General features: G+C 39.9%; 1 protein-coding gene across 1 annotated transcript; it reads left to right on the top strand.

Moving 5' to 3' along the window:
* Window positions 1–8179: 8179 nt before the first annotated feature.
* Window positions 8180–15564, top strand: LOC147604622 (uncharacterized). Its single transcript, XM_086794640.1, has 7 exons — window positions 8180–8893; window positions 9243–9383; window positions 13990–14103; window positions 14241–14414; window positions 14499–14614; window positions 14863–14954; window positions 15053–15564. Coding segments are annotated over exons 1-7 (1203 nt in total). The 5' UTR covers window positions 8180–8329; the 3' UTR covers window positions 15055–15564.
* The last annotated feature ends 6658 nt before the right edge of the window (window positions 15565–22222 follow it).

Here is a 22222-nt window from a genome sequence, read left to right as displayed (position 1 = left end):
GGGCTACTTAGTAAATGAAAAGGTTAGTGGTTTATTGGGAATTCCTAACAAGGTGGTGGGGTGGGGTGAGGTTTTTTGCGAGTGATTGTATTTTTATATTTGTTTGAGCATGTTTTTTTGGGTTTTTTGCTCACTTTGTTTTTGGCAATTATAAGCAAGGCTACATGTGATTTATGTTAGTGGGGACATTAAGAGATGTTAATAATGGGAGAGAAGAGAGGGAAGGATCCGAAGGAACGTAGACATAATCATCAGAACAAGATGGTGATTCTCTGTTGCTCATTTGATTCGTTGAAGCGACATTCATCATTTGAAGAAATTAGCCTTCGATGAAGTCCCTTTGTGTGGAAAGATTCTTTTTAAATGTTGTTGAGTAGAATCTGTTTTTGCATGCTTCTTCCCATGTGCTTTTTATGCTTTTATGTATATTTAAGTGCTCTCATGAAGCAAATATACATGAAGTACAAGAAGTGAGTCATATAGACTCTTATTAAACTGCTCTGTGTTGAAGTTGCCACTTGTTGGGGCGAGGATTGAAAGAATTATGTCAACTTGCGAGGCGAGTCTTGTAACTTTTTGCGTTCAGTATCATAGAAATCCATTAGGGTTGGATCCTCTTCTTGGCAATATGGTATTGTCAACTTTATGTCGTTGACCATGACCTTATCGTTGTTTGGCAAAGCACAGTGGTCCTTGGGTAGCAATAGTCCATTTATGCCCATAGATCAACCACAAAAAACTTGCAAGTAAGGGGCTTAGTTTCAATATACATTTTATGTATTTTATGTTCAAAGTATCCCAAACATGGCATATTCAAGTCTTGTGTAAAGGGAGTTCTTTCAAGATGAGCCGTGAGTGTAGGTTGACATAAAAATCACATAACTCGAGAGTCATGAGATTGTGTTCTCGTTTGTTGGATAAAGATGTGCTTGAGCTGTGGTGATTTTATTGGAAAGTTCCAATCCAACCAGAATCCTAGGGATCTTTTCAGTAAGATATGTAAGTTTCAGCTCCTCCAAGGTCTCTTCCTCCCGTAAATAGCAATTGTACAATACCTGTAGGAGTGTTCAAGGTGCCTGTTTGCATGGATTCATCAATTGAATACAATGAGTCACGTATCCACGTTACACTAAGGATGACATCATACTTAAGGGAATCTAGGGTAACATGGAATGTGAATTCCACGTCTCCACTGATTATTTAAGTAGCATAGCTAAAGTAACCGAGAACTTTAATGTTTTCTCCATTAGCTCCTCTTGCAAGACCATTGTCTAGAGGGATGAGTTTAGGTTGTCCCAATGATACCCAAGTGTCTATTGTCATGATGTTATGACTAGCTTGAGGGCTAATCAATTCACTTTTGCACTTAACATCATTGCCTATAGGGAAATCTAACCATACCATGATAGAATCTTCAAGAGGAACAGTGGATGTTTCAGTTTGTGTTTTAGCCTCAGATCTCGTTTTTGTTTCATATTCCCATTCACTTTCGTCCTCTTTTTGGCTCTCAAATTTTTTAAGAGTACCAAATGTGTATAATGGCACACTTGGTCCTCTGACAATTCTAATTGAGTTCTGTTTAGAAACTTGTGAATCCTCACAGTCCTGTTCTATGGAGCTCTTTATGTCTTGGTATAACTCATGTTAAGCCCTTAAAGGTGCAAGTGCTGATGCTATGCTGGCTTCACCATGAGAGAAGAGCATTCCTCCAAATGAGATTTTGAGAGATTGCTTTAATTTTGTAAGGGAATTATCAAATTCCTCATGTGCTTTCTCAACCACGTAATTCATGCAATTTGTCTCTATAATGACTCTTCTCTAGAGAGTATGTCTTCCTCTTGAAAGGGAAACGATACTCCTCTGGGTTTTGTATTTTGGTTGTTTTTTTAGGATTGGCATTATTAGGTTCAATCACAACCGGTGATCTTGTAAGACACTCAGCCATGCTAAGCATGCTCTCCTAAGCTTTCTTTTTTCATTCCGCACACATGTCATATGATCATGATTTTCAATTTGGGGTGGTTGGGCAGGTTCTAGTTTCTTGATTGGTCTATGCATTGTAGTGAGTGTCGAATCAGGACTTATTTCATCCTCACTAAGTGACATACTAGAACTTGTTTCATCTTTTGACTTTTATTGGATCTTCATATTTTCATTATGTTTGCCTATGTGACAAGAATGAATTTTCTTTTGGGCTTTTGTATTCTATGTCACACGTATGGGTGTTGTGGTGTTGTGTGGTACCCTTTGAGGTGGATGCTTCTACATCATATGTAACTTTTGGCTCTTTTGGGTTTATGTCCCCTTTTGGGTTTATGTCCTCCATAGGCTCCTTTTCCTTGTCCTTTAATTCAGCTTTGATTTGGATAGCTTGATGCCCCTTGTTTTTCTTGGGTTTAGAAGGTTTTGCTTTTTCTTTTGGTTCCTGCTTTAAGGCATGTTCTTCTACCCATTTTGAAGTGTTATCTTTTGCGTTCTTTTTGACTGTTTCTCGTACCTTAGCTTGCAATCGTGTAAGCACATTCAAGGGTACCATGGATAATTTCCTGTTTTGTACACTTAAGATGTTTAGATTTGTATTCTGTGAGACAGATTGCAGTGAAACAACTCACCTTGGGCAATCTTGGAACATGTGATCAATGCCACAATGTTCACACAAGGGTTGCAAAGTGTCTGTGATTGTGGGCATGGAAGTATTCCAAACTGTGCAGGCTATCACTTTGTGAGGTCCAAACAATAGAAACATTGAAGTGTTCGATTCATTGCTTCCTGATCAGTTTCTACCCTTTGGACTATTTCTGCTTGGTGCACGGGAGATGGTTGTTTTGAGTTAATTGTTGATGAATTGGGACACTTTGTAGTATTATGACCAAAGGATTTACAATATATGAAGTATAGGAAAACAAGTGCCTTGTATGCACAATGGGGATTGGGATGGTCATAATGATTGCACTGAACACAAGGCATTTCTCCTGTCACTTGCAGAGGCATTAAGGATTGTTGGTTTTGAAGGATCTCATCCTCTCTTAGAAATGTCAATTGAAAGCTTTTAAGCAAGGCTGCATAGAATTTAGGGAATGACAATTCCGAGATCAATCCTTCTTTTGCCACCATTGCTTCACTTGATTTAGATAAGGAACATCTCATAGCATGATCATCTTCCATCATGTTGTCATCTAAACGTACTGCTTCTTTACAACATTGATCGAATGTTTCCAAGTTTGATACAATGATCAAGTTGTATGAATTGTTTTTCTTTAAGCCCATCATGAAACATCTCTTTAATTGAGAATCGTTTAATTTTTTCCATGACTCACATCGTGAGTCCAAGAGTTTTATCCAAAGGATAAAGTCTCTAATAGTTTCGTTTGGTTAACACTCAATTGAATAGAGTTCTTTCGCTGCACTCCACCGATCACCTTGTCTTGAAAAGCTGTGGATGAAGGCTGTTTTTAAGGTTCTGAAGTTGGTCTTGATCACCGGCATCAATGTGATGAACCATCGACTAGTCTTTTCCACTAAGCATAGGTTTAATGCATGTACCTTGGTGGGGCAGTTTGGATTTCCAAAGGCTTCACATGTCTGTTTAAACATTTGAATGAATTGAACAGGATCAGTTGTTCCGTCGTATTTACCCCCATGATTTTGGAAATTTCTACGACCGTGTTTTGTATGTCACTGAGGCCATATTATGTGATTTCTCTTGTTGGTAGGGACTCACTGAGTCCTTGGGCCACCTCCCTTCCTAGACTAGTTAGTATGTCCAAGGTGTGGGCGTCCAAGGGTTGGAAAGGATTGGTACTTATAGGATTTGTGGAAATGTTAGGTAAAGAATCAAAGCCCGGTGGGATTCAAGTGACAGGAGGTGCAAAACCCAATGACACTCTTGTTGTTGGCATGGCGAATGGGATTGGGAGGTGCATTTGCGGCATGGATCTCAATGGCTCGAAGCTGTGCAACCATTGGGTTCAGTGAGAGTGTCGGCCCACGTAGTCCCTCTATTGTTACCATATCTAATGCTGTCAATTGCTCTTTAATGAGCAAGCACACTTTTTTTTTTGCTTTTTAGATTTTCTCACAGCCCGTTATAGCCTTAGGAAGCCTAGCATACTCTTCGTTGGATCAAACGAGTGTTCGTTTGTCCTAATTAGCTTAGGCGCTACATGCACATGAACGACCTCTTAGAGATATTCTTTCGGAAAAAGTGCATGCCAATAACATCCTATATGAAAGAAAATGTCCTAAAACATATTTTCCATCATTGTCTTAAGACGAAATTTTTTTCTGAAATTTTTCCCCTGTTTCGCAACAGTTTTGAGTGTTCCAAAAAGAATTTGGAAAAACTGTGTGTGAGAGAGTTGTAGTATTTTTGGAGTACTACGACTTTGTCTCTCCGAGTTGTTCATGATTTTATCGTTTAGACCCTGAGTTATGTAAAAAAGTGATTAAAAATTAATCAAAGATTAATCCTTTCACTAATCTTTCTCTCTTTTACACTAATCAAGGGCTCTAATTAACCCCTAATCACTACTTAATTCACACAATTGAGCATATCATTGGATAGAGCAAGGAATTTCTAAGCTATATGCATCAACTAATGTGTAAATTAATGTATAATTAGAGATTAATCACACTCTTAATTTTAGTCTCTTCTTTTAAGACAAAATTAAGCAAAAAGAGTCAAATTCCTCCAATTGATGTAATTAGGTGTTTTGAAGCATGCAAATGCTCTCAAAACATTCAAAAACACTAATTTCGACTACTTACATGATCAATTTGGACCCCAAATAACCCATTTTCTAAAATTTTTGTCTCTTAAAGTGGATTAATCACCCTTAATGACAAAACCACTTAATTAAAAGAAATTAGTCATTTTCAAAAGTTTTTTGATATTTTTGTGAAATTTTTGATAGGATTAAGCTACTTCTAATGGTTTCTAACACTCTAATGCATACAATTCTAACAAAAAACACACAAATTAAGCTAAAATTAATGATTTTAGTTCTATGTTTAACACTAAAGAGAGCTAACATTCACTAAAAATTGTATTCTATTGCATTGTTTGATGCAATGAATGCAAACTAAGCCTAATACACTCTATGTGCAACCCCTAAGAACATTAAAAACCACATTAACAACAACAAAAATAATAAATTAAGCTAAAAATTAAGTAAAAAACATTCTTTACAAAACAAAAAAGAGAGCTATTCTACACCAAATCGCACACGAATCACCATCAAATCCACATCTTTTTCATGGGAAACCATTAATCAAGACAATGGGCAATGGGTAATGCGTAGATTAGAGAAAAACGATGGAAAAAGCCAAGGGATGGCTCCCTGGTAGTGGTGCCAAAAATGTTATGGCTCACTCTAATCCTCCTTGAAACACATCCAACAAGAGATTACCAAGTGAACTACAACTGTCGTGAGGATCTTTCCAATGGCCGAGCTCGTAACCCTTGAGGTCTCCAAGCTCTACAACTCCTTGAGAAGCAATTCCACCGCACCTCTCGCAAGCGTTGTCACACTGCCGCATTGCACTACGGGTATTCATTCCTCCTCTCACCTCACATCACTCACACACACTCACTAGCATGCATTAGAGAGAGATTAGCAAGAGGATTAGCAAAAGAAAGACTCAACTGCACAATGAGAGAGTATGTTGTATTATGAGAGATATTCACTTATACACATGGCCATAAGTGTTCACACTCACTTAAATTGTGGCCAACCGGGCACTTTAGGCTAATAAGGGATCTAATGCTTTTGCAATGACTACTCTCATAATATATCCATGAAGTACATCACTTGGGACTTCATCCTACATGCTACCACACGCGCTTGACTTAAGAGCCAAAACGAAAAAGCATTGGGCATCATTTCTCAAAATCTTGGTGATCTCTTCTAAAGATGCTTCACCTCTGCTCTCTTCAAAAAGTGATAAATCAATTGTAAGCCAAAGTAGCTTTGTATACCAGCTTCTGAGATCGATGATGTACTCGTGTTGCAAATAAATCTAGCTAAAGTAGCTATTCTTGATGCCAAAGTTGCACTCGTCGTCGACGCTAAAGATTCACGTTTGTACTCATGTTACAAATAAATCTAGCTAAAGTAGCTATTCTTGATGCCAAAGTTGCACTCGTCTCGCTAAAGATTCACGTTTGTATCTCAGATCATAAAGAAGAGTAGAAGTATGTAAAACATAAAAATAAACCCTCCCAGCAAAAATTTTAAGCCCAAAATAACCTCATAGTTGATTTCTTTTTGGATATCTGGACGTGAGTTGGAACATGATGTGACATGTGAGTAGTCGATTTCTTTTTGGAAGCCCAAAAAAACCTCATGGTTGATTTCTTTTTGGAGAGGAAGATTCAAGCCAAAAGAGGAGATAGAGAAGCTAAAAATCAAAGTTTGGTGTGAGCAAGTTTTAAGCGCAAAATAACCTCATAGTAGTTGATTTCTTTTTCGATATGTGGACGTGAGTTGGAACATTATGTGACATGTGAGTAGTTGATTTCTTTTTGGAAGCCCAAAATAACCTCATAGTTGATTTCTTTTTGGGGATCTGGACATGAGTTGGAACATGATGTGACATATGAGTAGCTATGTGATTGCTACATCACTGACACATGACTTGACATAACCTTAGATATTGGTAGGATTGAAGAAATAATAAGTATGCATAGATAAAGTTTCATTTTGAAATATGACAAGGCTTGAGTCACACAACGTGAACATGTGAGTCACGTAACATGGATTATGCAAAGTCACGTGTAGAAATATGTGGTGATGGCACATTATGTGTTTGAAGGGAAGCATGACCTTTGTTTACATGTATTTATCGTAAGGTTCATTTGGGACAAAAGCTAAATTGTTTGGTGAATGTAAAGGGCTATAAAAGTCAAAAAAGTAAATGTGTTGTGTAGATGAGGATGAGTAGATGTGGACATTTGTTGAGATGCCACATGGGTAGGCTAGGTGCCAAGCTGTAGTTTTTTCATGGATAAGCTCTCTTGACCTTTTTATTGATGTATTCAAAGACATTGAGTGCTTATGCTTCGAGTTTATTCTTGTCGATTAAGCTTTTCGTTACCTTAATTTTTACATTACAATTTTGCTATTAGGCTTTGACACACCATGAATTGTAACATCACAACGTGAATTGACAAGAGACTGAAGTTTAGCTAGATGTGTTCTATAGGATATAGGAGTATGGTGAGTGAATGGATCCTAACAAGTATACAAAAACCCAAAGAACACAAAAACCCTATAGGTGACAAATAGAGAAGCATAGAGTAGTGGCATAGCTAATGACACACATCAACCTACATCGAGTGGCATTCCTATTGAGTGTGTGAATATTCACATCCATGGTTGTGTCACCATCCACATCAACCTGCACTAAAAGAATGTTCCTCCTGAGGTTGTGAATATCCACATAACCATGCATGGGATGTTTTTTTTAAATTTATGTGAGAGTGGGTACTGAAACTAGATGCCATATAGGTAGATTTGAACTGAGTACCTCCACTTTCGAAGGCACGGGCATTATCTTTAGGCGATAGCCTAAGAGGCTATGGGATGAATGTTGCTTTAGAGTGATGAATACTTGCATCAACCTCCCACATGGATCACCCTAGGTCTTGCCCAAGAAAAGGCATCAAGGTCGAGTCTAAATCCCACTCATTCCTCGTTTTTAGAAAAAAAATTGCTTATTAATGCTGATGTGGCACTATGAACCAAGCTATTCTGGTCGAAAACTGAGTTGTCGGGCCATAATCACTTCTCCCACCACCATCAACTAGTGTTTTCCTTAAAAAATTGAGGTGTCAGAGGATGATCACATGTTCCATTGCCATCAACTGAGGTGGTTTATGCAATGGTCATTGTCAGTTGTTTGCAGAATCTAAGCTGCTCTCCCCGACCAGAATGATACAGATCCATATTCCTTGGTCGATATGTTCTTGGAACGGAGTGCAAAATATGAGCTGTTCCTTGCGACATTGAGGCACGTGAATGATATCAGGTCCAATGTAAACCATTTTTCTCAACGAATCACAAATCTAAGGGCTGTAAAAGTTTGGAAACTACAATGCCTTAAAGAAAGTTTGTAAAATTTTTGGAATTTGAGAGAATAAAATTTTGGGGTAAAAACAAAAATGTTGCAAGTCCATTATTATATTGGATATATAGCTGGCAAGTTGTCTGTGGGCTTCTTGCCCTATTCCAAAAAAGAAGAAGAAGAAGAAGAGGAGAAAAGACAGACTTTTGTCTCGTGAAGCGAGTGACGAGCTCTCTCCTGCAATTGGGAACCAAGAATTCACGCGATGGATGCCATCGCCAGGCCCTCAACCAGTTGTTTTACGCCTACAAGTCCTTCGCAAGAATGCTACCCAGACAACATTGAGCTAGCAAAATTTGCAAGCTCTGTATCGCCCACATGCTTTGCAGCTAATGTGAAGCTCAGAAAAGCTAGCGTTGATCACCCAATTGCAGGAATCAGGCTTAGGAAGAAGAGTTTCTGGAAGCCTCGCACACAGTTAGGGTTAGGGGTAGATTTAGGGTTAGGGATAGGTTTACGGAAGCCCCTTCACGTAAGATCAAAGATAGATGAACTTGATCTGCCCTCGTCAGGGTTTTCTCTCACTTCTGATTTGAAGAAAGCAGAGCAGCCCAGCATTGACAATAGCAACTGCGGATTCATTTCTGGAAGTGATGCCAGGGTCTCTTCTGATACTGATGCACTTTATCGGCCTAAACTTGTCTGGTTTGCAAAGTCTCCACAGGAGGAGATTCAATACATTGATAGGGCAATCAATGCCTCCATTGCAGGATCTGCAGGTGTCTTTGCCCTTGCGAAAATTGTAACTGTGGATCACAATTACTGGCATGTAAGTAAAATAACCTCGCAGTTGTACATTTACATGTGTATGTGCACATGCACGAGCACGCGCACACATATATCTCTATAAAGGCTAAGCCATTACACAGCTTATCTAAAGTGACACATGCTCGTTGGGTTTTGATGTAGGGGCCTTTTTGTGTTGCAGGGTACATGTATATGTATGCATCTAGTGTATGTGTATGTGTATGTGTATGGGTATATGTCTATGTGTACACGCACATGCGTGCACGCACACGTACTCACACATATATTTTTAAGGCTAAATTTCTGTGTAGCTTATCTGAAGTGGACACTTGCTTATTGGGTTTTGATATGGAGGCCCTGTTGTGGTGCAGGGTTGGACAGTATTTGAGATTTTGAGATATGCACCTATACATAACTGGAGTGCATATGAAGACGCACTGAAAAATAACCCTGTGCTTGCCAAGATGATGATTAGTGGTATCGTGTACTCCCTAGGAGATTGGATTGCTGAGGTACTCATTTCTTCTCATGAGTTGAAAATCATTAAAACAGTATTCAGCGAATTTCTGAGCATGTGTTCATGCAGATCAAGATACACGTGCACCTGCCACCCATCCATGTTTGCATGCATGCCATGTGCACAGGGCAGTTTTTGTAGGAAACCTATGAATTGAAGGAAACATTGTTAATGGTTTTTCATTCAGTGAAAGTCTGCCACTATGTACTGACTAGATGGATGTGGCTTAAGGCATAAATGCATAGCTTGAAAGATCAATTTCAGGCTGCCCTCCTCTTGCTCGTCAGTCTTTTTGCTCTCTCTCTCTCTCTCTCTTTATATTATATATATATATATATATATATATATAATATTTAATATATAATATATATATATATATATATATTATATATATATTATATATATTATATATATTATATATATATATATATATATATATATATATATATATATATATATATATATATATATATATCTTTCTTTGTAAGATGAGCCTACTTTCAAGTGTTTTCCCGTTCACAACCAATTCCAATGAAAGTAAGAAATGCTATGCGAAAAAAAAAGTTAATGGATGCTCTTCATCTCAAGCATCATCAAATTATGCAGTATCCAACTCCACGCAATGAGTTTCCTTTGTGGTTTTGAAGCAGGTGGTTGCCTCACTGGGCAAAGGAGTGCAGAATAAAACAAGTTGACATTAGGAATGACAAACCACCCCAAGAAACTATGCCTCACATTCGAATCAGTTTAGTAGCTGATGCATCAAATCACACAACCAATGAGAATATAAATATTCTAATCTACAGAAGTAGCGCACTTTATAGCATGCTGCATCATCTAAACTCATGCTACTGCCTTCAAAAAGTGTGGTTGTATTGAATGCAATGTGTGCAATGGCAAATCATTGGACGTCAGTTTGATAGGTCGATGGGTGTATCTGTATGGGTAACCACATATGTCATGAATCCCATGGCATAATGTATAACATCACGCTGTCCAAACAATCATCCACATGGTCTAAATTCACCATAAAGCATGACCAACCTATGCATGTGTACGAAACAAGATTAACTACACCTAAAAGAATTGCAGTGAAGACGGGTCAATCGATGTGATACCCATTATGCCACATGTCAGTGGTGTCTCAAGTCCATCGTGCCATGTCATCACCTCATTGTACGATCAACAAATCATGCCTTTAAAGTTGATGACCCTTGTTTTGGGCTTAAATTTTAAATAGGAAGCCTAAAGCTCAAGCTCAAGAAGTCCACTTGCTACTCTCTAACCAGGTGCCTCTTATCTCACAAGAGTTGCATGCTTCAGGCCTTCGCTCTGCATTCCTTGAGGCTTCCTCTTCCACTAACTCTTACTGTCCACACTGGTGGTTACTCTGCTGGCTTGCATTCCAGCCATGTTTTGAAATTTAGACCTTATTTAAAAGCATCTGACTGGTTTGATCAACCGTCATTATGACTACCATGAGGTTATAAATTGCACTTTCTTATAAGGTGAATTTGGGCTTGTTCGTGGATTCATACCTCATTATGACTAGCTATCTGCTGCCCAAATCAGCTAGCTCCTATGCCTCTTTGATCTCTTTGTCTTCTTCTAGATCTCCCATTGTTTGCCATAAGGTGTGCTGTGATATCCTGGTAGAAGCACTATCATGGCTTAGCCTCATCTTCTCACACTTTGCAATGGGCTTTAGCTTGAGCTGCAACTTTCTAGTCAATGAGACCAACTCCATTGTCCTTCTCAAGTATGATCTTCCAGCACCTTGATCAATACCTTGGAACTTGTTAGAGCAATAACATCTTGCAAACCCTAAAATTTACACCCTCCTCACGTTGTTTGAATATAAAACCGCTAAGTTTTTTTTCCCCCTAGGAGGGTCGTATGTTTTCCATGCTAACTCCAGCTTTGACGTATCTGCATCCGACCAACCACCCAGGTCATGGTGAACAACTCTTGTCCTCTCAATACCATTACCATGCGGACTTCCACCAAGGACATACTAGTTTTGATCAGTCTAGGAAGCCAACTCGTGACCGGTCCATGCACAACCGCAAAGCAACGTGAGGTTGTCCCCCTCTAGGCGCTCCAATAACAGAGGCGTTACCACCTCACATCTTCCCAGCGGTATGCATCCCCGTCCTGCGAGTGAAGAAATTATAAAACAAGACCCTGTTAGATTTGTTTGAATCTGTACCAAGGACTCACAGTCCCCTCTCGATCTTAGCACCTCTATGTGGAGGGATATAAAATAATGGGTTGAAGGAACTTCAAAACCACAAATCATAATACAACATGCTAGAACCTCGGGAGACACTCGCCCTCTGGCAGATTTCAGATGGCATAAGCGGACTTTCAAAGTTTGCTAGTTGATGAGCTGCCAACGTTTAAGGTTACGTGAGCCACATCACAGCAGATATGCCAAGCATACTAGTTTAGGTCAAGATGCGAGGCACGTGTAGACTTGTTGCATACAGATACTTGGGGTCCATCTTAGACAACTTCTCTCTGTGGATGCACATACTTGTTATCCTTCATGGATGCTCACTTAAGGAAGATGCACGTCTACTGCAGACATTTTTGAATGCTTTAAAGACCCTACGAAAATAAGAGAAATCAAACCAAATTTTCAAGGTATGGCCTTTGTCTCTTCTATAACACAAGCTTATTGTCTCTCGTTAATTACCCTCTACTTTTGATAGCATTTGATATTGTTCTATTAATTTGATGGATCGAGGTGTGAACTTCTATACGATCTAGGTTTGATACGATACTTCCTAAACTTACAAATGATGCCATATGTGATGTGAGCTATCAATCATGAAACATCGTGTTGTGTTTCTCTCCCTATCTCTTGCTTAAACCCTTTGAATTGCATGTCCCACCCATTATGGAGGTGGTTTCGTTTGGTCAAACTTGAAATGAGTCTTAAACCCTTTGAATTCCATGTCCCACCCAGTTAGGAGGTGGTTTCGTTTGGTCAAACTGGAAATGAGTCTATTGCACCCATTTCGGCAGCTGTTTTATTCAAAACCTGAAATGTTTTGTGCCTCGTTTGCTACATGAAGTTTGTAAGGAAAAATAGAGGAATCCTGTGTGTGGAGGATATATGGTGATGACATACCTGCAGGATGCAGTGCGCTGGCAGCACTAGTGCAGCAGAGCGCACAGCCCACAGGAGAAATTGGTTTGAGCATGGGCAAGCATTTGGGCAGACAATTCTGGGCAGCCACCAACAACAAATCTGGGCATCAGACTTGATAATTGTCAGGTGCCCACATTTATGAAAGGGCAACACTATTAATTCGATTTAGCTGGTGGACCAAACCATGACTTGGAGGCCAGCAGACCAACGGACCACCAGTGTTTTCGTATAAACAGAGCCTTGGCCACCAATATAATCAATTAATTGGCGGGATTCATCTTCAGCAATTGAGCAGTGAGATGGGGCAATATTGGAAGCAGAAGATATCCAGGAGTAGTGAGAGCTTGGGCTGTGGGTTACTCAAAGATTGGTCACATTATGGGGATGATTTTGCATCAGATATAGAGGCATTTTTCTTGTAAAATTCCCTTCTTAATATAGATTAGTTGTAGGTTATATGTGTGTTCTTGTATGTGTGTGAAGCCTTCTGTTGCATTATTTATCTCTGATTACATTTGCACTTGACTAGTAGCCTTACATTTGGTATCAGAGCTCTGGACTAGCAATTTTCTTTTTCCCCACCAACATTCTGCCTTTGTTGGTTGTTTTGCTAGGGAAGCGGGCCGTAGATTCAGGAAACACACCAGGGTTTGGGAAAAGTCAGATCTGTGTCAGTTGAGCCTAGAATATCTGGAAATTTTTCTTTTCCAGAATCCTGCATGTGTTGTCTACTTGACTAGGGAGGAGCCCATAGAGTCAGGAAAAGCTAGTTTTGGGTGCTTTTTTTAAATTGCAAGTTTGCATTCGTCATTCATGTTGGTGACAGAGGAGATGGCAAGGTTGGCCGATACACATAACCAGCTAGATGTGTGTCTTCACGAGAGGAAAAAAGTAGATGTCTTCAATGTTGATTAGACAACAACCGGAGCTTTGGCTTCAGTGTATCATAGAGTATATTCCACAGGCAGGTGTCCATAGGGAGGAACGAGCATGGTATTCTGACATGGAATTGGTGAATGTTGGACTGAGCCTACATGGCCAAGGAAGTCTTAGCATACAGGGCCAAGAAAGTGCTTGTGCATCAGATATCCAGACAGTTTTTTTGTAATTTTCCCCATTTTTGTTATACAGATTAGTTGTAGATTATTGGTATGTTGTGTTAGGCTTCCGTTGCATTAATAATCTCTATTAATACTTGCACCTGACTAGTACTGCTATACATTATTAGCTATATAATCATCTTAGTGGTGAGGAATATCATATGCCTATCATTGAGGTGGTTTAGTTTTCCTGCAACCCATTTTTTATCATTAAAATTGAAATGCCTTCTCCCATTTGGTGGACATATCCTGTCTGTTTTTTTCATGTGTATTGTGCACCCTTTTCGTGTTTTGTTATCTTGGTGTTTGGGGCTCAGGGGCAATAATTTCTTTAATGATGGCAGTGCTACGAGGGAAAGCCGATTCTAGACTTCAGCCGCTCCCGAATGCTTCGATCTGGGTTCGTTGGATTTTGCTTGCATGGCTCTTTATCACACTTCTACTATCTCTTGTGTGAGGTAAGAGTTTTGAAGCATTGATCTAATTTCCGGTATTTTTCACTGCTTCTCGTAGCGGTCCACAAGCTCTTGCTTGGTGATGTTTATTTTTGGGCAAAGGTATTCTCTGTTGATTGTTTATCTGGGCTTGTTCTCAGGATCTCTTTCCATTTAAAGAATGGTGGGTCGTTCCTTTGAAAGTTGCCTTTGATCAAACAATCTGGTCAGGACTTTGGAATAGCATCTACTTTATGGTTGTGGGTCTTCTTCGGTCTGAATCACTTGCCGATATTCTTTCAGAGCTGAAAGCAACGTTTTTCCCCCTTTTGACAGTATGTAGCAGAATTTGGAGCTTCAGTTTTAGAGAAAAGTAAATTTGCTATTTTGTAGACAGCCCACTTCTCCTTGTTATGCAGGCCGGTTGGAAGCTATGGCCTTTTGCGCATGTCATCACTTATGGAGTTGTTCCAGTGGAGCAGCGACTGTTGTGGGTTGACTGTGTGGAGCTTGTGTGGGTCACTATATTGTCAATGTAAGTTTTAAGCTAATTGGGGCTTAAAGTCTCATTAGATTTTACAACGATCATATTTTCTATCATCTTCATCTGCCTGAAACGTTTCCCTGTTATCTTGGAACTTGACGGGGTTTGAGGAGGGGGTGTTGAAAGAGGAAGGAAGAGTGGAGGTGGGAGGAAGAGGGGAAGGTGTTCTCCGTGCACACGTGTGTGTGTGCGTGCGTGTGTGTGGGCATTGTCATAAGAAACGTTTTGAGGTTTTTCAGGTATTCCAACGAGAAAGCTGAAGCAAGAATACTGGAAGCTAGCAATGAAGCAGCAGACACGGGCATTTCATCCTCAGAGTTCGAAGAAAAATGTAAGGGAAGGGTGCATTACAATAGTTAGTTCATGCCAAGGGATGTTGAATAATTGGGTTATGTAACTTGACTGACCTTCACAAATGGGTTTTGACAGGACATTGTGGAACACGGGTTAATATATCTTGCCTTTGTGTTTGCACTTCACTTAAGTGATGCAAACCGGTTATGGCATGGAACATTATGTATTGGATTAGATTGAATGATTTATTCTATTAAAGTAGGGTCCCCAAGTCCATATTTGTACTTCAATATACAAGGCTAGGAGGCAAGAGTCACACAACGCAATAATGGGCTTGTCCAGTGAGACTGGTAGTGCCCTTGTATATTAGTCATATAGGTGGTTACAGTCATTCATATGAAGCAATAGAAGCTCTGCAGTTGGTCAATTGGCTGCACTTTCCATAAGCTATTTATCTTTATGAATCACTTTGTAACTTATTATTTTCAGCTTCTAGGCTTGCATGTATATCCCACATTTGTGAAGATAGTTTGGTAAGTCCTTGTTGATATATGAGGGCTACCATCCGGGTCCATGTTTTGAGGACGTTTGACTCACACTTTTGAATTGTGGCCCCTATCTGTTGTCAAGTGCTTGTTTTTAAATCCCTTTTGGACCTAGTGAGAGTTTAAGATGCAAGTTTAAGATGCCATGCAATCAATAATTATATCCAAGTTTAAGATGCCATGCAATCCCAAATTCCTTTTGCACTTGCCTTATTTAAATGGCTTCATTTAAGACTTCTATTGGGTCATCCAAATGAATTTGATCTTGCTGGGATCATCAATCCTTCCCATGACTTCACAAACTTGAATTGCAACAAAGCATCTTGTATTCTTGAAAAACGGGCTAATGGAACCGACATGACTAATTTAGTCGGTAACATTAGGCCCTATTGATATTTCGTTGAAACAACACATTAGAGCTTATAAAAATTAATGTAATGGATGAAACTCATCGTGGAGGCTCAAAGTTGATTAGAGCCATTGCATTAGCATAATGATAAAATCAATAAAAAGAATAGTGATAATCACACTCACATATTGGCAAGAGCTCAAATGATGGAAATGCTTCACTCTTTATTCATTGATTTTGATGCCTCTAAAATAGACTATTGAGTACAACTATCATCCCATGCTAAGCATGTTTAGGAGATGTGATTAGGTGCAAAAAGGCATCCCTAGATTTGTAGATCTAGGTTTGACTTGTGGCCTTGGCTCCATGTGAGCATATGGCAACTTGCATTTGGTGGAGATTCCTAGTAACTCCTTTCTACATGACTCTTGGACATTTTACTCGAAGCTTATAGGCTTAACATCTTTGGCTTTGTGGCCCCCCCACAATGTGTGGGTATTGCTTAGCATCTTCCAACAAACTTTCTCTCCAAGTAATAGGCACCTATTACAACATACGTGGATTGACCTCTATTTTGGTGACTCACCATCTTTACTAGGTAGCCTAGATTTCTATGGATTTTCACATAGGGTTACAATATTTTGCCTTTATAGGGGTTGGCCATTGGCCTTATGGTTTACAACACCCAATCATCTTGGATCATGTGTGCCTCTTTTGAGTAAGAGGCCTTGTCGCCTTTTTCTTTGTTGTCGCTTGCAAAGTTAGCTTGGGATTGTGGCTTCTTCTTGAAGTAGCAGTCCTTCTCGATGTGGGCATTCCTACCACAAAAGTTACATTTTATCTTGCCCTTTGCTTTTAGTGTCCTTTGTTGAAGCTCTTGGTGGTGAAGAAAGCTTGATCTGATGCATGGGTCATGTCAATCTTCTTTTCCTCTTCAAGTACAGTAGTTGCTATGCCTTCAAATGCGGGACTTGGAAGGTTCTTGAGAGTAGAGACCAATGTTGAGTAGGACTGTTTGTCAACACTTTTGAGGAGGACAGCAATGGCATCCTCATCTTGAATAGGTGCTCCAATGGATGAGGGTTGAAGCATGATGAGATAGGGTTATGTAGATTGTGCAAAGTTGATGATCAGAGTGCAGTCTGCAAGGATTCTGATGTAGTGTGCAAAGACAAACCAAATAATTTCATCTTTAAAGAAATCTTTGAATTTTTCCCTTTCGCCCCAAACATTTTCTCTAACTTCTCCCATGCCTCTTTTTTAGAAGTGCTCTTACCTGCTATGTGATGAATCATGTTATATTTTAGGCTCAATGTAATGATAATAAGACCTTTCTCATGTCTCACTCCAAACCTTATCTCCCTCAATAGGACATGGATCTCTTGCATTAACCATACCTCACAGAAACGCTTTCATGAGCATGAACTTCACCTTCATTTGCCAAGTGTGGAAACCTTCTCTTGAGAGATTTTCTATTTGGTATGAAGCCATGAAGCAAGGTATTACTTAGGAGACTCTCCTAAGGAGTGTAATGCTTTACACAGAGGACTATTTTCTTAATGATGTTGCTTAAGCAAGCTCAATAGCCTAATCACCCCTTAATGCAAGAAGTACCCAAATGCGTGTGAACACTCTTGTTTAAGGAGATTTCAAAAAGGAAAACTTCTCTTCTTCGTCATAGTTTTTGCGAGCTACAGTTTTGCAGAGAGTCGTGGCTGCCTCTCGGTCTCTAGGGATGGGAAAGTCTCTTTGTAATGCTGCCTTCTGCTCTAGTTCATGGTTGCCTTCATCCCTCTCTCTCTACTCTTCTTATGCAGCTGTCCTTGGGATGTGCAATGTAGAGCTTTTGAGCAAGCTGTTGGTGATAGCCTCATGTGAGGAGGTGTGTGTTGCCCAACATCAACATTGTATTACTTGTCCTCTTACATCTCATATAGATCCCTCTTGGCGTATGTACATACATGCACGTGCATGCACACGCATGCATTTCATACCATGCTTTGCTTGTTTTCTGGTGAACTTATTATGATGGCACCATCATCCAAATATCTTTGACATTAATAGGGCTAAACATTTATTTAAGTAGAGATTCAAGAGCCCTAGGGTATATTGCAAGAGATTCAAATTGGCTAGAGTTAATTAAAACCCAAAAGGAGAATCACCAAGAGATAGACACATCATAACAATAGTAGTGGTGGTGTTTTTCTTGTTAATGAAGAAGCAATGTTCAAACACCTTTGAATGGCAACATTTATCTTAATCGAATCCCTATTATGTTGGTTTGAGATGATTATCAATAAAAGCACATGGGTTGCACCTTGTTGTAATCTCACTACTTGTACATGGCATTTTTCTATTTAGTTTGAATATGTTATTGTGTTTAGCATTATCTCCCAGTCGGTGATAGAATTTGATTTTTGTCTTGCTTCTAGGACAAAGGGATCACATTAACCTTTTGATAGGCTTATCTTTTACTTTGCACACAAACAAATTTTGCTACCACCTTTATCAACTACTTCACATTATAAGAAGGTTTTGTTGAGTATACACTCATATCAAGAGGAAAGGATGTGTTTTTTTAAAGACAAATCATTCATTTAATTGTGAGAATTTCTAAACACAACTTCCCCCTATAATTGATTTTTTTTGGTCTAAAAGAAAGTAAAAGACGATGTGATGTCACATATTTGCATGATCCTTTGAGAAATGCCCTTGTGCAAAAGACAAGTCCCTTATACTCAAGAATGACTAGAGGTGGACAACCAAAACAAGGGGTGACTAGTATGCTAAACCTATCATGAGCAATAAAAGCTATTGTATCGATATGAAGATTATGATCATTATCATAAGGCCGGTGGTGGTCAAGGTTCTCCACCAAGTAGAATCTCTCTAGAAGTTAAATTTTGTGAAGAGGCTATGATACCATTGCACTCCTTTATCTACATCCACATTATCATCCACCTTGACCTCTAATGGCTTCTCCATTGTTAAAGTCTCCACATGCTTGAGACCCCTCATGGATGTGCCCACATACTCACCAATACCTCATAACAACCCTCTTCTAGACAAATGTCTATAAAATGCCTACTCTTGCTTGTGCCATTGATCAACATATGCATCTTGTATCAGCTTACCATCATGCCCCCCTTATTTGAGACTCTCCACCAATCAAGGCTTATAACACACAACACTCCTATCATGTAAAATTACAAAGTAGCTAGAAATTCTTAGTCAACAAAACTCGTAGACATATTCTCTCTCTCTCTCTCTCTCTCTCTCTCTCTCTCTCTCTCTCTCTCTCTCTCTCTCTCTCTCTCTCTCTGTGCGGGACCTCTCTGGTAACCTTGGTAAAACCAAGTTAATGATCTTGAATACTTTTGGCCCCTTCACATCCAGATTGAGCTTCACATACAAAGGGGCTTCTGTAGAGATTGTATTATCCTATGTCTACCTTGGTGTCACTTTCAGTGGCCCATGCTTCACCATGCTTCCCGCAAGACATGCCAGTGTGACACGGGGATATGTAACCTTGAGCTTACTTGAGTAGTAGTGCTTCTAGTCACATTTCTAGAAGCCCAGGACAAAGGGTTGGCCTTTTGACACCCTCGTCACACCATACTTGATGCATGAAGCAACCTTCTTGGGGCCAGATTTATTCGATGAGGATTGGCAAATGAATTGAGAGCCCCAGGTCATGATGTTACCCCGTATGATCCGTAGCAAACCATCAATCCCACACCAAATTATCAGGGCAAAGTTTGTTTTGCGGCCCCGATGGTAGTGGATGCACTCTTCTAGATAGTCACATACCTCCATCGCATCAATCACATGGATCCCCATAGGTATACCTGAGGCTTGCCCTAGAGTCCCCGAGACAGCTAGCACTCGAGGGCCATTCTAGAGTATGGTATGCCTTAGTTTCCACTTGGTTCTCACTATATGGGCTCTGCATGGACCGCCTACTACCCTTTAGTATAGGGGTTCTTAGTTTCTCTCATGAGGACACCAACTACGTTATCTAGCTCGGCCCCCCGGATGTCGGCGGCCATGATTCCCTCATCAGATCCACCACCATCAAGCTACCTTTCCACATGATGTATCTGAAGGGAGACCTCTCGGCCATACTCATTAGCCCCATGCTTGATATTTTGGAGAGTGGTATACCATCTATTGGGGGTTGATGCTCCTCTGATGTTCTATGTTCCTAGTATTCCATGATGAGTTTCCATGGACAGTTTTATATCATCCCAATGAAATAGCTATGTTTTATTGCTATTATATTTTCCATTCCAAGATGAGATATGCCATGATCCATTAATGCAATAGAGCTCCAATGTAGAGAGCTCTGTATTCTTTTCTATGCAGCTTTCTCATCATAAACTAGGATTAGTGATAGTGAGTGAGTTTAGAGTATGTTTATATGGTCAAGACCCAACACTTGAGTGGTTGAGGACCACCTAGCCAGCATCATCTAGCCAAGGTATTTGACTATGCCTAATGCCTATAAGTGGAAAAAACATGCACAACACCAATCTGCATGAATTGGGAACATTTTGGAGGTCTAAATGAGCCAAGAACAATCCAAAATAGGATTTTGGACACGAGTCACGAGAGCCTATTGCTATTCATGGTGCAGGAAAGACTTAGATACGCAAATTACAACACTCATTTGCATGCGCACAACAGTGCATGAGTGAAAACTCATAGCATTGAAGTGCATTACACAAGATACATGGTTATACTCTCGATGCCACATAGATGATCTGAATGTATTTAGTAAAGACACAGTCTATTTCTTACAAGACTCATCTTCTCCAACAAACTGGCAACATGCCACCACTCAGCATAGTACTCTCTTCTCTCTATCCTGAACTAGGGTGGTAAAGTCTTGTCTTTTATCCCATGAATAAGCTTTTTGTCCCTCTTTCCTCATCTAGGTACTACCTATTGTAAAAGGTTGTTACAATGCCAGAATGTTGGGCATCAGTTATTACCAATGAGGTCATGTTGCGATGAACTGCGGGACTATTCACCTGCCAACACTTGGCATGCCTGGTGAACACTGCACCTACAATCCTACCCTTCCATTGACTTTAAAGACTTGAGAAAACATTTTCTAGATTCATTCTAGATGTAGAAGCAATCAAGTCCAGCCCCATCCTTTCTTACTTGGGTCAGTCCGGTGCATTGACGCACCGCCACATACAAATTCTATCTTTGTTCTTGTACTATACTACCTGAGCTCATATTCTCTATTGTTTGGGACAAACCATTTTGGTAGCAAAACATGAGGCTCTGTGCATTCCAAAGCAATGGAATCATCATAATAGAACTATTGTTTTGGCTCCTTATCTCTTCTCCTTCCACTAGTTCTCTAGGCCCACCCTTGTACACGGAGGCCTTTTGAATTCTTTGAGCTAAGGAAAATGAGTCCTCCTCTTTGGCTCCCTTTCGGGTTCTCCTAGGTGTGTTTGTGCTTGCCTTCCGGTTCTCCTAGGTGTGTTTGTGCTTGCCTCCTCCTTAAGGACTTGGTGGTAGTGAGGGCTACATTAGGCTTATCCAGTTGAGGAGTCCTCTTTGGCTCCCTTCCAGGTTCTCCTAGGTGTGTTTGTGCTTGCCACCTCCTTAAGGACTTTTATATTGCCCATCCAGCATGCGATCTTGTCAATCGGTCGAGCTCCATCCAAGAGTTTTCATCCACAAAAACAAACCGTTGCGCCCAGTAGCTTAGTTGTGGCAAAAAGCGTAGGCAACCCACTCCCCACACACGTCGTGAAGACCACCTTGGTATCGCACGTGTGGAGGTGGCGAATTGTAACCACCAGAGAGCCGTTGTTGCCAAAAGAACAAAAAGCCTCAGTGTAAAAGGGAAACTAGTCACTATAGATAGTGTCGAGGGGATGATACAGTAATAGACAGGAATAGACATAGATGCTCAGATAGAACTAATGTATGAAGTGTGAAGTCATTGTATGCTCTCAACTGATAGTTGATCAGTTGTTTCTTGAAGCTTGTTATAGTGATAGACACTTAGATAATGGTGGTCTTTGTTGGGAAATTGCTCTATATTAATCTTTAATACTTCCAAAATATAACTAAGAGCAAGATTACCATTTCATTATTGTTCTGTGTTGCTCTCTGCACTATGTGGATGAAGTCTACAGTATCTAGTATCTCTGTTTTACTGAACATGATGTCCATGTGTGAGAGGGTGAGTGAGATAGTTATGAGATAGTTATTGGTGTAATGCAGAGTGAGAACAAAGAGAGTGAAGGTTTGTTCAATAGAATGGTAATTTGTGTGTCCCCGTACCATTTGGGAGATAGTTATTGGTGTAATGCAGAGTGAGAACAAAGAGAGTGAGAGTGAAGGTTTGTTCAATAGAATGGTAATTTGTGTGTCCCCGTACCA

Source organism: Cibotium barometz, chromosome 61 (genome assembly GCF_041138505.1).
Source record: "Cibotium barometz isolate CiBa-2024 chromosome 61, ASM4113850v1, whole genome shotgun sequence".
Classification (NCBI taxonomy): domain Eukaryota; kingdom Viridiplantae; phylum Streptophyta; class Polypodiopsida; order Cyatheales; family Cibotiaceae; genus Cibotium; species Cibotium barometz.
This window is presented reverse-complemented; position numbering and strand designations above follow the sequence as displayed.